The sequence below is a fragment of the Protopterus annectens genome, chromosome 17.part0 (assembly GCF_019279795.1).
Source record: "Protopterus annectens isolate FY-2018-M chromosome 17.part0, PAN1.0, whole genome shotgun sequence".
Lineage (NCBI taxonomy): Eukaryota > Metazoa > Chordata > Ceratodontiformes > Protopteridae > Protopterus > Protopterus annectens.
This window is the reverse complement of record NC_056751.1, coordinates 621,383,774-621,401,391: the sequence shown is the minus strand read 5'-3', so window position 1 is coordinate 621,401,391 and position 17,618 is coordinate 621,383,774. Positions and strand designations below refer to the sequence as shown.

The following is a 17,618-nucleotide window of genomic DNA, read 5'->3' as shown; positions in this document are numbered from 1 at the left end:
GTGCACAAGTAGCCTGTACTTTGGCAGGAACAGATGATCTGATGTTGTCTTCTTCGTCTGGCTTCAACCTGTGGGTTTGTCAGATCTGATGCCAGCCATATTCTTCAGATTTCTATTCACCAGGCTCCACCTCCCTTATTCACAATCCCCTGCTCTTCAACTGACCCCTCATGCCCGGTTTGGCTCCATTCCTATCAGTAGCTCTTTACAGTTCTACAATAGTGTATCCTTTTCATGTAGCTTTTTTGGTAGATTTTATTCTCTTTAGTGTTTTCTCCCTTACCCTTTTTAGATAATCATGTTTAGGATAGGTTTAATGTAGGCAGTTGGTAGCTAGGTTAGGCTTGTTCTAGTGTTTTTGTAGAGTTAGTAATGGGCCTTTCCACCCTTTATTTATTTTTATTTATTTACCAGGAAATTCCGACTGGACACAGGTCATTTTTCAATGGAGGCCCGGGAAGAAAAGCTCCAACAAATAAGACATTTTACAATAGAATATACTCGTATATGATTTTACAGTAAATAACATGGCATGCAGAGTACACAGCACAGTAGTAAGAACAAATAAGAAGAAGAGGTAATGAGTACAAGACAGTATTAGAATTGAGTAGACAGTGAAATGATACCTAATGATTAAGCTGATAATAACGCTGTACTAAGTGGCTGTGAGTTTTGCTAGTAGGGGTTGAAGCAAGGGCAGAGCCAATGCATTTTTAGGTGAGACTTGAGAGAGGTTTTGAATAGACTACTGGATGGTAGTTTTGTTATCGGGGGGGGGTTGTTCCACAGTTTGGAAGTAACACAGGAGAATAGGGCTTTTCCTGCTGAGTTTTTGGGTTTGGTGGTAAGAAGTAGATTATTGCTGTTTAATCTTAGGGGTCTAGAAGAAGAGTAGGATTGGAGTAGGTTTTGAAGTGATGGGATCTTATGTGGGTGGTTTATTAGTTTGTGGACAAATGAGAGTTGATTCAGGTGAAGAAGTTGAGGGAGTTCAAACCAATCAAGTTCCCTAAGTGAATTGCAGTAGTGGCTACGGTAGGATGCACCTGTTGCAAACTTAGCAATTTTATTTTAGCAGGATTGCAGTCTGTTTTGGTGGGTAGTATAGTGTTTGTCCGGTTTTTGTAGTTGGTGTGGAGGATTAAAACTCTTGCTTCCTGCTCTAAGGCATAGGGGTATATTTATTTACTATGTAGTGTGTTGGTCTGCCTTATGATGGATAAGAGCTTTAAAAAATGTGTTGCTTGTGGGGTCGAGCTGCCCTCTCAAGATGCACACAAGAAGTGTGTTATTGTTTGGGGGCTGCCCATCTTGATTCCCTCTATCCATCTGTGAGGGGTTTGTTTTCCAGGCATCAAGTGTAGATCAGCAAAGCTGGTCCTTAAGGGCCTTCTCCCATCTCATTCTTCCTGCTATGCTTCTTTGGTGCCGAGAGTTGCATTCAGCAAACACCATTCTTTCAAGTACTCCTGAAACTCCAAGGGAGATTGTAAGAGGTCCTCCTCTGTCTCTGCGCCTGGTCTCTTTTCTGACTCACCAGACCTGAAGGTCCCACTGCCTTCAGGTGCCCTGGCTGCCTTGCCACTGGTATCTCCACCAATCCCTCAGAGACGAGCACCGTCTGTGCTGACTATAAACCAGGCTTTATCTCTGGTGCTTAGCGCTCCGAGGCCCATTTTTGTTAAAGGGTTCATCAAGTCAGGTAGCTTTCCTCTTTTCTCCGTCCACTCCATCAGAGATGTCACTGAAGTCTTTGCCTTCCCCACCCTGATTCCAAGTCTCCCCAGCTCAGATCTGGCAGGCAGGTTCCTCGTACTCCAAGTGATCCTCCAAGCCCCCATTGGTGGCTTTGTCCATTTGGTCATCAAGACTAGTAGACAGTTTCATAGCTTCTGACTTGGAGCAGCTAATGAGGTCCTTTTTGCAGACCTGGATGCAGTGAAATATTTTCCCTTTGGGTCTGGGACCTGGTCCTTGAGCCTTGGCTCCAGTATCCTGGTTTCCTCCCTTGACCCCTCTAGATCCCAAGGTCTTTGTGCCCAGATGTATTCCCACCCTCTGCGCAGGATCTGATTGTGTGCCTGTCCTCTGTTCTGGCTACTACCTTGGTCTTGTCAACTTCTGTAGGTGTTGGAGCTTTACTGTACCTCGGAGCTATGGCATCGTGGCTGGCATTTCCAGGTCAGGATCAACGTCCCAAGTTCAGTATTGGCCCACCAGTTCAGATCTTTGGCATTTGACAGCTCAGCTTTGGTCTCTACATCAGAATGAGGAGTAGCTCCCGCAGACTCTGGTGTGCCTTGAGTATCTTCGAATCCTGGGACAGTCAGCTCTGGGAGGCCAGCATCTGCTTCCACCTTCGATGTTGTGGAGTGGAGGTGGGTGTCCTCAGTTGGTGTTCCATCCCCCTCTCATCTGGGCCCATGACAAGTCATCACTTTGCTCTAGGAGAGCCTATGCCACTTGGTCTCCAATCCTGTCCCCTGTTGAGATTTCCTGCCTCATCTCCTTCGCTTCCTGCTTCACTGGAGCAGGAGGTCTCAGGGAAGAGGTGGTGCAAGAAGAAGCACCTTGACTTCTCTCAGTAGTCTCTCACCGAGATGCTGACCTCAAAGAAGGAGACGGTTCCCCTAAGTCTCTGTTGAATGATGCCTCCTTTGCCATCCTCTTGGAGCTCCTTCACCAACATGGGGGCTGAACCACTGAAGACTCAGAGGAGTCAGTATTTTTAAAGGTCTTTGGTGTGGGCCATCCACCCTTGGGTGGTTCCCCATCTGGTTGTGCTTATAGACATAGTATCTCGGAGGAGTGTTAGGAACCCAGCACAGTGGAGCATATTCCTATTAAGCCTGACAAAATCTTTGCTAAACCCAAGGACTGACTGAACTGGAGTAAGACTTTAGCCGTGGATGTGATCATGATGTAAGCCGCCAACAAGAAGGAAATCTTTTCAGTTCATTTGTCCATCCCCCAAACAGAGTGTCTCAGGCTTTGGACCATCTAGGGAAGCAATCTTATGCCTCGGAGACATTTGCTTTGTGATACAAGGGCACTGAACTATTTATCTTAGCTCTTCACCTGGAAGATTGGGAGGCCATCAACTCAGACACGTAGGTGTTGAGTCTTATATCCAGGGGTTATACCATTTCCTTTTTAGAAATTCCAAGGTTCTGTTAGACTTCTCCCAAGACATTCCACCCCATCAGAGATTCAGAAGCTGTTGACAGATTTAGTTATCTGAGAGGTCCTACCAGACCAATGAGGATCTGGAGTCTGTTCAGGGTATTTTTTGGTGCCAAAGAAGAACAAGGACCTCAGGTCCATGTTGGATTTAAGCAAATTGAATCATTTTGTGAAAAAAAAAACAAGTTCTGCATGGTCATGGTACAGTCCATTCTACCTCCAGACTGGCCGTACTTGATAAGCTTCAAGGATGCAGAACATCCTATCAAGATAGAGAGGTGCTCTAGGATTTTTCTGCAGTTTAAGCTGGAGGCCAGTCATTATCAAAGCCTGGCCATTCGGTCTCACCACCATCCCCCGGGTGTTCAAATATATGGCAGTGGTTGCAGCCTGGTTCCAGCTGCAGGATTTTCAGGTCTTCCCTTACCTGAACAATTGGATCTTCACCCCTCCATGAGAATATCACTAGTGATGGCCAGAGATACTTTACCCTAGATATGCAACCAGTTAGGGGTTACAATCTGATGTCCTTCTATTCTCTTGTTACAGTATTCAAAACCCTTAGGTTATCTTATGCTTAGCTACCTGAACGTCCAGCCAGTATTCAAAAGTGTCTAGTCACTGGTAGTCACTGGTCGAACATCAGCTCTTCCTGCCATCCCTGCCATTGGATCTTCAAAATTAAGATAAGTACCCCATTGTGGCCATTTTTGTATTCTCTTTTTTGTCACTGCATGCCTTTTGAAGTTCATGTCATCCAGGAAAGGAAAGTGCAGTTGCCGACGTCAGATCCCCTATAAGGACACCCACGACCTCTGCCTTTTCTGCCTAGGGCCTAACCATGACCAGAAAACCTGCACAATTTGTCAGGCCTTCATTTCTAAGACACTCTGCAGCCTTCTGCACACCCTAAACATCTACTTAGAAGACCAGCGTCTTAAACTTTTGGCTGTAGTGATGGAAGAGCTATCCGCTCAGACCCTAGAGCCACCAAAAAAGAAGGCCAAAGTCTCCAGGCCTGACCCTACTGCTGCATTTCCTTCACCCGATGTTCCTCCTGTGGCTGATGTGCACCTGGAAGAATGTACAGAAACTGCCGAGTTAGGTGTAGCAGGTACCACTCGGGAGGCCGCAGAACCTAGAGATGAAAGCATGTCCATGGAGGTTTCACAGACATCTGGTGCCGACGACGAGGGGGAAACCATTTGCAACGGATGTCCAGACAGGTAGTTCCACTGCTTCAGAAGAGTTCTACTTCTTCCAGGCCTACCCTTTCTCTAAAAAGAAAACAAAAGACAAAACATGTCACTTCCCCTTCAGAAAGCCTGCCTGATTGGCAAGCTTTCTCCCACAACATATTTAATGCCTTCAGGGCCCTTAGCCTTGCTATACCTGCTTCCCCTCCAGTTTCCTGTCCACTTATTAGTCCTAGGCCTCAGGCTGAAGATACTCTTCCTCCTGAAACTGAAGATTCCTCAGACTCTTCTTCAAACGATTCCCTTTCCTATGCCTACCAGATGTCTTCCCCTCTGGGGTATGCTTCCCCAGAGGAGGACTCTGCTGAGACTGACTCTCCAGGAGAGGACCTCACCTTTGGTGAAACCATCTCTAAAATGAGAGAGTTTAAGTGGGATTCCTCTGAAATGTCTGAGGTTCAAAAGAGATATTATGAGCTCTTACAGCTGGATACTCCTTCACCTTCTGCCTTCCCTTTAGTCGTGCCAGCCTTTTTGGATGCCTTCAATGCAGCCTCCTTGAACCCTGATTTCCAACCACCAGCCCCTCAAAGGCCTAACTGGTTCTATAAGGTCCTGGAAGGGGCCAAATATCTGATTAAATGTCCAGTTACAGACCCTGGCACTATCTCAGTATCTGCAGACAAAACCATCCAGACTACTTCCCTCCATCTCTGTCCTTCCCACAGATAAGGACAGTAAGACCATGGAATGCATTGGCAAGAAATTATACATTTATTTATTTACATTTATTTACCAGGAAATTCCAATTGGGCGCAGGTCATTTTTCAGTGGAGGCCCGGGGAGAAAAGCTGCACAAGTACAAATGAGACATTTTACAGTAGAAAGTGTTACACTCTGATATGATTTTACAGTAAATAATATGGCATGCAGAGTACAAAGCACAATAGTAGGAACAAACAAGATGAAAAGGTAATGAGTACAAGACAGTATTAGAATTGAGTAGACAGTTAAATGATACCTAATAATTAAGCTGATAATAACGCTGTACTAAGTGGCTGGGAGTTTTGCTAGTAGAGGTTGAAGCAAGGGCAGAGCCAATGCATTTTTAGGTGAGACTTGAGAGAGGTTTTGAGTAGACTCCTGGATGGTAGTTTGGTTATCATTGCGGGGGGTGGAGGGTTGTTCCACAGTTTGGAAGTAGCACAGGAGAATAGGGCTGCTCCTGCTGAATTTTTGGGTTTGGTGGTAAGTAGATTTTTGCTGTTGGATCTTAAGGGTCTAGAAGAATAGTAGGGTTGGAGTAGGTTTTGAAGTGACAGAATCTTATAGGGGTGGTTTATTAGTTTGTGGGCAAATGAGAGTTGATTCAGGTGAAGAAGTTGAGGGAGTTCAAGCCAATCAAGTTCCCTAAGTGAGTTGCAGTGGTGGCTATGGTAGGATGCACCTGTTTCAAACTTTGCAGTTTTATTGTAGCAGGATTGCAGTCTGTTTAGATCAGTCTTTCTAAGGTTTGTTAGTATGGGGGAGGCATAAAAGTAAGGTGGAGATTAGCTGGGAGTTGGCAATAGCGGTCCTGGCTGTCCTTGTTAGGTATTTTTTTATAAAGTGCCCTGAGTTTTTTATGAACTTTTTTATGGTAAGAGATACGTGGAGGTCGAATTTGAAATTGTTGTCAATTTCCACACCTAGATGTCTGGTGTGGTCAGATGGGGAGATGATGGTGGTGTTCTTGGCAGAAATGTTGGAAAGGGCAGACGATGGTGTAGATTTGGGGGGGTGTAAGATAAGGAGTTTGGTTTTATTTGGATTGAGTAGACATTTGGCATTGGAGAGCCAGCTTTCTACATATGTGAATGACTCTTGTGTGATATTTTGGAGTTCTGTGGTAGAGTGGGGGCTGAGCAGATGAGTGTGGAGTCATCTGCATATTGTATGAGTGTGGGATGTTTGGTGGAGGTATGAAGGCAGTTGTTGAAGAGGGAGAATAGTAGAGGGCCAAGGATGGAACCTTGGGGGATCCTGATAGAGACTGGGAGACGAGGGGATAGCTGATCTTGCCAAACCACTGATTTCTGTTGGCCAGAGAGATAGCTATGGAACCAGTTGGTGACATAGTGTGAAAAGGAGAGAATAGTGAGGACAGGGAAAGGAACATTATGAGATACTATATCAAAAGCCTTTGATAGGTCCAGAAATATGGCAGAGGAGAATAGATCATTGTTGTTATGGTGCAGGATTGTGTCGGTCAAGTAAAGCAGGGTGGTGGTGGTGCTATGAAATGGCCTGAAGCCATGTTGGGTTTTGGAGAGGAGATTGTTAGTTAATAGATAGTTTAGTACCTGAGAGTTGATACATTTCTCAAGAATCTTGGAGAGTGGGGAGAGGATGGCAGTAAAGTGGTAGTTGGAAAGGTCAGCAGAGGAGCCACCTTTGTTTAGGGGAATGATGTATGAAATCTTCCACAGAGTAGGCACGTAGCTTTCTGATATGGAGCAGTTAATTAATATGGAATTTGGATAGGCTAGGGTGTCCTCTGCTATTTTGGGGTATTCTGAGGGAAGGTTGTCAACTGTGAGTTTAGTGGGCTTAAGTTTTGTCAGAAGTTTTTTTTTTTATGTAGGAGGTGTGTACTGCGGAGAAGGTGACTGAGTGGGTTTGGATTGTGTGAGGTGCTAGTGGCTGAGGATAGTTGTTGTTTGGCTAGAGATAGAATGGTTTCAGTGAAGTGTATGCTGAAAGAGTCGTCTATATTGCTGGAGGAGGAGGGGGATGGTAGGGGGTTGCCTAGTTTAACCTGGTGGAGTACGGAGTTTATTGTGGACCAGAATTGCTTAGGATTGTGATGGGAGGAGTTTAGGGTGGACTGATAGTAAAGGCCTTTATCTATTTTTGTTTGCCTTTTTACCATGTTACGCAGTTCAATGAATGATTGCCTAGCAGAGGGGATTTTAGTTTGGCGCCAGTGTTCCCATGCTTTGTCCCAGATTTTTATGAGTCTCTGGTTATTTGTTTTGTAGTCAGGGGGGAGATTTAGTTTTGACTCTGGCATATCTTAGGGGGGCGTTGGTGTTTAGGATGTTGAGGAATGTTGAATTGAAGTGGATGGCTTCGTTTAGGTTGAGATATTTTAGTGGGGACCAGATACAGTGTTGGAGGGAAGAGTTGAAGGAGAGGGAATTAAAGTTTGTTGTATTGTGGATGTGTCTATGGGCAATTTGATTGGCATTTTTTACATGGTGTTTTAGGAGGAAAATGGGGGTATGGTCACTGAGGCTGTCAGGTAGACAGCCTGTTGTGTAGGAGTGGGCATCTTTGTTGACAAGTATCCAATCAATGATAGTGTGGTTGTTGGGGTTTTTACTCATATGGGTGGGAAACTGTATTAGCTGGGAAAAAACATGAAGATTTACGTGGATGGTTGGGTGGATATTGTTACAGGATAGACAGTGTTAAAGTCACTGAGGGTAATGGTTTCTTGGGGAAGAGAGAGATGGCCCAGTTTTGGAGGTTTTCTAGAAATATTCTGGCCGGGGGGGGGGTGATTAGCAGCCAATAATGTTTATGGTTTTATTTGGGTTTAATTTGAGGTTGGTATATATGATTTCTTCCTTTCCAATCAGGGGGGCTGAATTGTTGATAGTTTGAATGTTAAGGTGGTGTTTAAACATAAGGTATGCCGCCTCCTTTCTTTGATAGTCTATCTGTGCCGAGGATGCTATAGCCAGGGGGTTGAATTTCCTCACTTTTGATGTGGGGTTTGAGCCAGGTTGCAATTAGGAGGGGAATGTCAGGAGAGTATGTTTTTATGGTGGCATGTAGGTCATTGGTTTTATTACATATGCTTCTAATGTTTGGGCACAGAATAAGGAGATCAGATTTTTTTTTTTTACTATCTGTGATTAAGGAGAGGTGGGGGTATTTTGAGGGAGGTTAGTGGTAGTGTTAGGGGAGATAGGGCCAGGGTTAGAGTGAATGTCCGCGCTACAGATTAGTTGAGAGAGGGATGCCATTATAAGGTTAGTGTAGATGGTTAGGAGTTTGTCATATATTAGGGATATTTTTTGCTAAAAAGGTAGATGGTGGGACTATTGGGATTTGGTTTCTATTGGCTGGGGAAGTGTAGTTGTGGAGTGGGTGTTGGAAGGAGGACAATGTGAGGGTGCAGTGAAGTTGGTTGGAAGAGTTAATTATGGAGGTGTGGTAAGATGTCAGGTGAGCAAGAAGAGTGCAGGTAAGAGTAAATATGTTGATAAGTAGCATGGTTGAGCAGTGCTAGATGTATGGTGGAGTAAGGGAGGGTGCTAATGGGGGAGTTGAGTCTGAGTAGCCCTGGTTGAAGAGAAAATTGTGGGGGTGGCTATGGTTTGGATACATTTAGATGTAGTAGGGGTGGGTGGAATTTGGGGGCAGGGTAGGGCATGTAGTGAGCCCATGCGAAGCACGGGCGAACGGAGGAGGGACTAATCCCCAAGCAAAGGATACTAAAGTACGTTACTAAGCTGCATTCTACTCTTAGGCTTTTCTTGTTTAATTCACTTTTGTTTAATTCAGGAATAACATCAGTATATTAGGTAGGTTTTTAGGGATTAGACTGTGGTTTTGCACAAAATTTTTGGTACATCTGTCACTTTGGCCTTAAGGGTGGTTAACTACCAGACACACATGTCTTAAGTATGCCCTGGCCCTCTTCACTCAGGTTTTCAGACTTTTGGCTGATCTACCGGACTTGCCTTCTAAGGATCAACTATCTAGCCTCATTTCCTTGTCTTCTCAAGTGACAAGACATTCAATTAGATGCAGCTATTATGCTGCGGAAACCTCAGCCAGATCTGCAGCTTCTGCCTCTGTACCTTGAAGGTATTCATGGCCAAGACTCCAACCCTTACCTGATGATATAAGGGCTAAACATCTGGATGCACCCCTGGCCAATTCTGCCCTTTTTGGGGCTAAAGTGGCAGAGCTCTTTAAAACCCTTCAGCAAAAGGGGAAGGAATTACAAGACTTAAAAATTTGTTCATGTCCCCAATCCCTAAATTTCATAGGCATTATCCCACCAAGACTCAGTTCATTAGGAAACACACTGCTCCTACCCTCATTCTAGGAACAAAAAGAGCACCAGGAAGCAGCAGCCTTCTTACAGGCCTGTTCAGACTCCAACTCAGAAACCTCAGTTTCAGTCACAGACTACCTGCCTTTGCGCTCACCCCGTCCGGATTCCATTCCCCTATCCCCTAAGACTGTCACTGTCTTCCAGTCTGGCAAAGCAGTATCTCAGACAAGTGGGTCTTGTCTGTTATAGAAACAGGTTATTTCATGACCTGCATCATTCTTCCCTCCTTAAGAGGCATCCCACAGCCACCCAAAGATCAGCTAACCCTTTTCCAGACCGTCTTGATAGCCTTCTTTCTCAAGGGACTATCCAGGCAGTCCCTCTGTCAGGAAAGGGTTTTTACTCCAGAATGTACCTAGTCCCAAGGAAAGATGGCCCACGGAGGCCTATCCTGGATCTCTCCTACCTCAATCCTTTCCTTTACACAACTATTCTTTATCTAAAGTCAAGACTACAACCTGTTCAGATATTAGAATTCATAGGCTGCCACTTGGATGCTGTCAGTTAAATTGCCAAGTTCTCAAGTTCCAGAGTGATCAGCCTTCGATCCCAGGCAGAATAGATACTTCAAAGCCTCCAGCTCATGCTATCTTGAAACTCCTAGGTCACATGTCAGCTTCAGTAAGGTTGGTCCCTTTAGTGAGGTACCATATGAGGGCTCTGCAGTGGACTTTTGCAGTGCAATAGTCCTTCTTGACTCGTCCAGTGGACTTTCCAGTAAGACTGACAAACGTGCGGCACAGTCATATGTGATTTTTTTTTTGTCTGCCTTAGTGACCAAAGGGAGACACTTTGTTCTTTCCATTCTACATCCATGATCACCAAGGATGCTTCCCATCTTGGTTGGGGGGGGGGGGGCATTCTGAAGGGAGGACCATCAAGGGTGCTGGTCTTCTATAAGGCTAACATCCACATCAGTGTTCTGGAGATGAGAACTATCCTCCTCATGTTGCAAGCCTTCCAGGACATCCTCCCCAGTGGAGTGATTTCGATACAGATGAACAATATATCTGTTGTCAGGTATCGACTCAAGCAGGGGCGAACATGTTCTTATTCTCTTTCTCAGGAGACCATGAGAGTTTGGCAATGGGTGGTCTTGTCTCAACAATTTCTTGTTGCAAAACACATCCCAGGGAAGTTAACATTCTGACCAACAGCTTGAGCAGGCACATTCTTCTTCCTCATTAGTGATCTCTGAATCCAAGAGTGGCAGCTCGCATCTTCTGGCTCTGGGACACTATGTGTTACAACCTCTTTCCCTCCCTTTCCAATACCAAGTGCAGCAGCTATTACACCCGAGTCCCTCCTCAGGGGACAGTCATCCAGAGAGAGACCCTTAAGTATGCTAGGCCCCCGGGACTCCTGTAGGCTTATCCTCCAGTAACTGTGATTGGCAGATTTCTCCAGAAGGCAGCCTATTGCAAAGTGGCAGTGATCCTCATAACTCCCTTCTGGCCTCGTCAGGTGTGGTTCTCCTTTCTGTGGCCTCTTCTGCTGTATCTCCTTGAGTTCTGGATCCCATTCCAGATCTCATTTCTTATCCAGCTGGTATGGATCCTCCCAATCTGCAGTCCCTCAAGCTAACCGCATGGTTTCTCCAGTTCCTTTGATGGTCAGGGATCCCAGGCTGTCTGATAGTATTGTGCATATCTTGTCTTCATCCCAGATGTTTCACATTAAGAGGGTGTATTCCAGTAAATGGAGATGTTTTGCTGTGTGGGGAGAATTTGAAGGATTTGATCCCTTTTCTGCTCTTTTAAGAGACTTTTCTGGATTTTCATGCTGAGTTTTGTTCATGCTCTAGTTTTTCTATGATTAAGGTGTGGTTGGCAGCCATTTCTAATTTTCATGTTGGTAGGTACAATGTTTCCTCGGCTGCTGTCAAGATTTCCAAGGCTTTTTTCTCAAAAGTACCTTTTTCCTTCCGCCTGATCCCACCTGTCCCTGGGATTTGCCATTTGTGTTGCAAGTCCTTGTAGGCCCTCCTTTTAAACTTTCTGCTATTTCAGACTTGAAGTTATCTTGCAAAACCTTGTTTTTGGAGGCAGTTACCTCAGCTAGGAGACTTTCAGAGCTACAAGCTATTGATTCCTGTCCTCCTTACCTGGTGTTTCATAACGATAGGATCTCTCTCCACACTGATCTGTCTTTTCTGCTCAAGGTGGCCTTGGAAAGTAGTCTCAGTAGTTCTGTTAACCTTCTTGTCTTTTCCCTCGAGTTTTTGAACAAAGGTAAATACTTACTGCATTGTTTGGGTGCTCATAGACAAGAGATTTTACCTGGGCAGGACTATGACCATTAGAAAATCCAGTCAACTCTTTGTTTCCTTTTTGAGATCTAGATTGGGCAGACCTGTGTAGAAATTGACTTTATCCAAGTGTCTATCAGTCTGTATCTCTTTCACTTAATGCCTTGAGAGGCAAGAGCCTGGCTAGTTGAAGTCTGATGGATTTCACCAGTGTTGGATCCAAGTCAGATCTGATAACCCACAGGTTGAACCAAACAGAGACCGACAACGCAGATGTATTGTTATGGCAAGTACTTAACTTTTGTTTTTAATGGAGTGGCTGAGAAAGGCTAAGGTCAGCATGTACAAAGGGCAAATAAAAATCTAACAATAAAACTGTGGACTTAGTGAATGTATATACCACATCTATAAACTTACTGCACATTCTAAACAATTCCTTGAAATAATCTGCCAACTTTGCATTGAAGTTTGTCATGCATATCTCTGTAGTAAAAATGTTTCATTTTTTCATTTTATTTTAAAATGCAGGTGATCAAAATGATTCATAAGGAAAGTTCTAAGCAATAGAGTGATTTTTTTTTATTTTCTTTTTAGCAATCCTGTGTCAACTGTGGTCGAGAAGCTATGAATGAATGCACTGGCTGTCACAAAGTAAATTATTGCTCAACATTCTGCCAGCGTAAGGTAATAACTTCTGCTGTTTTAATGATGTTCTTATATTTTTTGATGATTTTGTTTTTCTTATATGGTATGTTTTTGTATGCAAATTCTGTAGACTGCTCAAGCCAGAATATTAGGAACATTTATATAAATCCAGCTCTGTGGCAGAGGGGAATGCACCCCCATTGACCCATGTTTGAGTAGCTGCACAGGAAGCTGGAGTAACTTGGGGGGAGTGAGAATGAGTGGGATTTGTCAGCTTGCTCACTCTGGGGAAGGAGGTGTTTTGACCTTTTTGCCAGACAGCAGTTCAGAAGTGGAGTGCATCTGGCAATCTAGGGGTGACTGCACTGCACAGTACTGGGGTGGCCTGAGTGTGACTGTGCAGTGGCCCTCCTATGCAGCAGCATATAGCAGAGGTCACAGATACACACACACACACACACACACACACACACACACACACACACACACACACACACAAAACAGTTACATAGAGCCACACTAAAGATGAAGTGATAATTAGAATTCTAGGTGCAAGAAGACTATTTCATACACCAACAGTGTAGTTCATTCATTCATTCTTCAGTTGCTACTTTGCAAAAAGCAGAGGAATTTGAACATTTTGTATCCAGTGCTTTGGTGAGCACAGTGCAGTAAAACTAAACCTGGATAGTAAGACAGCAGTCTACCATAGGTGCACTCCCACATTGTAGGCACACACAAGGATATTTTGGATGATCACCACTTCAGCTACTGCATGTCTTTGGGATGGCTGTATATACAGTCTCTAAAACAGTAAAGTTTTGACATGCATAAGAAGTTGAAAGGTAATATTTTTCATACCTGTCCAGTTGCATACTGTGTACAGCATGAGCAAAAACTAGAAGTATTTGCACAATATAGTAAAGCAAAAGAATACATACATGTATGTCTTAAGCTGAAAGTAATGTATGTGCAAATGTGGAGATTAAAGGCAAGATTGATTATGTTAAGAGATACAGAAAAAAAGAAAGAGTGGATTGGAATTTACTAGAGAAAACTGGCAAAATGAACCAGGATATTCAGAGATAATAACCAGAGAGGGAAAGGTAATAAAGTGGTATGAGACCAAGCAGATGTTTGGACTGCAGATTAGAGATTGCCTTGCTTACCGGGGATTGATATCAGAGTCTAGGCAAAGAGAAAGGAATAATGGTCTCTTAAGTGAAATACCTGCTCTTGTGGAGTTTACAGTAGCTGCGATTAAAAAAATATAGGAAACCATTAGAGGAAGTTAGAAGAGTTTGGGAAGGGAGACTCTCTCCTGTAAAGCATGCTTTCTTGTTTTTAAGGCTGATGTAGAGGTCTGGATGGTGGAAGAAGCCATCAGTAGCTCGAGACCCTTTCCTTTTAGTTGTATTTCTCCGAGTCCACCCACTAATAGAGAATGAACGTAGCAAGGCTGGAGCTGGGATTCCCCAAGGGGAAATAGTGCTCTGCCTCATTTATATTCACCTAGTCCCCCCTTGTAAGAAGGTCTGTTACAAGGCACAGAGCTCTTCTGCTTTACCATGAAAACTTGCTGTTTCTCACATCAGCTGAAATTAACAGATGTTACACACTGCCTTTCTCATCAGGGAAGAGTCCACCCACACCTATGTCCACAGAGCTCTAGGAGTCAGGCTGGTCAGGTAGATGTTTGCTTGTACTTAATTCTCATAGATAAGGAGTTGCACTGCAGAACTGATCCTATGTGAACATTTATTATTATGATGAGTTTACCACACGTGTAGTCCCCCCTGCACATGTTTTTTGCCATAACCCATTCTTCTTGGTATGTCTGCTGGCACCAGTCATGGCCCGCTTCCTGTAGCTCTAAGGTGCTCATTTTCCTGTACTTTCAGTCATGTTGCAATTCTGCGCTTCAGCTTGCCATTGTCATGCTTTCTGCTGCCCCTTTTTTGTCACTGCCATCCTTCTCAACAGTCCACTTCCCTTTTTTGTGGGTCTGTGTTCAAAGAAAAACTTCATTGAACGGCTACTCCACAAACAGTAATCCCTGAACATCGCTTTCATCAAATAGTGAAATCATCATAAAAAAAAAATCATCGAAAGGTAATAGTTGGCCAAGAAGGAAGTAACCCACAACCCCCCCGTATGGGGGGCTGCACCCGTACACCCCCCCTAACTATATATACCAACTCTGAGATTGCACTACAGTGGTGAAAAGGGCAAATTTTAAAAGGTTTTATTTGGTTTACCTTGGTGGTACTTGTGGTACTTCCCTGTTGTTGGCCAGCTATTACCTTTCGATGATTTTTTACAGTGATGTCACTCTTCGATGAAAGTGATGTTCATGGATTACTGTTCATGGAATATCTGTTCTATGAAATTTTTCTTTCTGTGAACGCCCTTTTTTGGACCCATCGATGTCTTCCATATAACTGTTGCAGTATCCATTACCTCTGGGATCGCTTGTCAAGGATAGCCCAACTGTGGCCAGTATACCAAAGCCTTTATTACCCAGGAGCATCATAGGTCAGACATATGTTCCCTGCACAGGTGTAGGGCATAAAGGTGAAGTAAAAATGCGCCCCAAACCAGAATACCTTTAACGCCAGTCCAAATGCCATTATCATATGTCAGTTTGAACACCATTCCCATGCTGGTTATACCAAGCCTATGCCTGCAAGGTAAGTACCCCATTGGGGTTCATTTTTATTTTTATTATATTTTTCAGTGGGCTACATGTCATCCAAGAAAGGAAAATGGCAGTGTGTGAGGCAGATACCCCATAAGGATCACCACGATAGGTGCCTGTTCTGCTTAGCTGCATCTATGACCACACTCAGTGTTCCATCTGTCAGGCTTTTGTATCCAAGACTTTACGTAGCCATATTTCTTCACTTTCATTTATCTTGAGAACCAGTGTCTCAAGCTGTTGGCCCAAAGTACCATGGCAGAATTCACTCGCACTGAGGTACAGCCAGTGCTTAAGAAGGCCGAGAAGAATAGGCCTGTGCCTGCTGCTGCCCAGCCTCCATTGGACATATCTCTTGTGGTGTACGAGAACCGGGAGGATGGTCCATTATTGCCATCAGATGTCCTTCAAGAATGCAACTGCAGTCATAACATGTGAGTTGTCCTGCCTCAGGCAGCCCTCGGTCGGCTGGATTCCAAAGTCTGGGTCCGACGTCGGCTGATGTCACATTTCTCTCCGACGTCAGAGCGGCTGGAGTACATAAGCATCAGCCGACGCTATTTTCTTCCTCTTCAGTCTTTCTTGCCGCGCGGTGCCCGAAGCAGAAGCAGTTCGCAAGTGCCGGTCGGTCAGCTCCTGTATTCTTCGATTCCGAAGTCATCAAAAAGCTAAGTACCCGTTAGACCTTTTCTTGCCTCAGCCGATGTCAGAAATTACTGAAAAAGTTAACAATTGTCTTTCTTGTGGTAAACAAATACCTCATAAGGATTTCCACTCTTACTGTCTTCCTTGCCTTGGCCCAGACCACGACGTCTCGGCCTGTGTAGCCTGTGCTCGCTTCAACAAGCGCACTCTCAGGCGCCGGGCAGAGTTCGCTCAAGATTTTTTCGGCGATAAATTTGCTTACACCATGCCGTCGGAACTTCCGACATCGCAAACTCCCAAGAAGCGAAAAGACCGGGACCGACATCCTCGGCCCGCATCTACCTCCGACTCCACGCCAAAACCTAGCGCGAGTGCTCTGGTTCCCTCTGAGACTGTCTCTCCACCGCTCCGAACCGAAGACACCGCATTACCAACGACTCTGATTCCAGACATCACTCCGCCAGTTATCGATTTTCCTCCGGATACCGAAACCGAGGAAATGCTCGAGACCATTGCTGTAGACAAGGTCACTCCTGCACGTGGAGCTGCCAGGCCTCCTATGGCCATGTCTATTAAGGCCTACACTAGGGCTAAGGCAGCCAGCAAAACAAAGCATCTTACTACTAAAACCTTACCTCAGCCTACTCCAGAGACACATTATGTCCATCGCTGCTGACTTAATTTCTATGATTAGAGGTTCACAGGCCCATCCTGAGAGAGGATCCCAGCCTCCTTCTGATAAAAGGCCCCGGGTTGAACCCTCTGACCCTATTCCTTCAGATGAAGATTCTGAGGGCTCTGTCAACTCTGATAGCCAGGAAGAGCTCTTCCAGACCTATGAGGACTCGGATGCAGAGGATTCTATCCCCTCGGCCTCCCCTCCTGAGGATATTTCTTTTGGGGTAGTTCTGCATACCATGAGGGAACATTTCAAGTGGCAGGGACAGGATTATTCTGATTCCAGAAAACGCCTTAGGACTTTCCTTAAGAAGCCCCAGCACAGGCCCTTAGCTATTCCTCCTGTACTTGATGTTTTGGATGATTTATATTCTGACTCTAGTGCTACCCCTGATTCTCTTCCTCCTGCTCCAGCCAAGCCAGACAGGTATTACAGGGTCCCAGAAACTCATTCCCATTTATTCAGGGCCCATACTGCTGATTTGGAAACTATTTCACAGGGGCCTAAAGGAGTTTCCGCTTCCACCACTAAAAATCCATTGCCCTCCCAACAGGGAAGCTAGGTCATTAGAGAGATGGGGCAAAAAGGTTTATACATCCACTACTTTATCTATGAGAGCTTTGAATTGCCTTTTTCATATGTTACAATATCAGGATTTTCTGTTCGAAGATTTACAAAAAACATTAGCCACTCCTGATCCTTTAGACAGGAAGGCTTTGCAGGAAGCTATACATAACACTCAACAAGTAAGCAATCACTTCCTGCAGTGTGGATATGATGCACTGGAAGCTTCATGTAGGGCAGCTATGACAGGGGCAGTCATTCGTAGACATGCGTGGTTAAAAGATCAACCTCTACCAGATCATGTAAAGGCAAAACTTCTGGATGCACCTTTGGAAAAGAACAAGCTTTTTGGTGCTAATGCTAAGGATGTGTTAAAGACCATCGAAGAAAAAGCAAAATCAGTTCAGACGGTGAAAGATTTCCTCCAGGTTCAGCCCCCCAGATTCAGTAGGAATTGGCCTTCAAAAAACTGGTCCTTTCCTAATCCAGAAAAGTTTCAAAGGGGTAAAAACAGACGTGGCCGAGGAAGAGGCCAATACAGAGGCCCTTACAGGGGACGACAATGGCAGCCAGGAAACCAAAGAAGTGACACAGGGGTTTCACCTGCCCCACAGCCACAATCTCAATGACTTTCCTCTACTTCCGCC

General features: G+C 44.7%; 1 protein-coding gene across 1 annotated transcript in view; it reads left to right on the top strand.

The window, feature by feature from the left end:
• Positions 1 to 17,618, top strand: part of DEAF1 (DEAF1 transcription factor) — a 992,297-nt gene that overhangs the window by 964,993 nt on the left and 9,686 nt on the right. Inside the window, exon 10 of the mRNA XM_044059223.1 lies at positions 12,335 to 12,424. Within this exon, the coding sequence (XP_043915158.1) occupies positions 12,335 to 12,424 (90 nt within the window). The remainder of the gene's footprint in view (positions 1 to 12,334; positions 12,425 to 17,618) is intronic.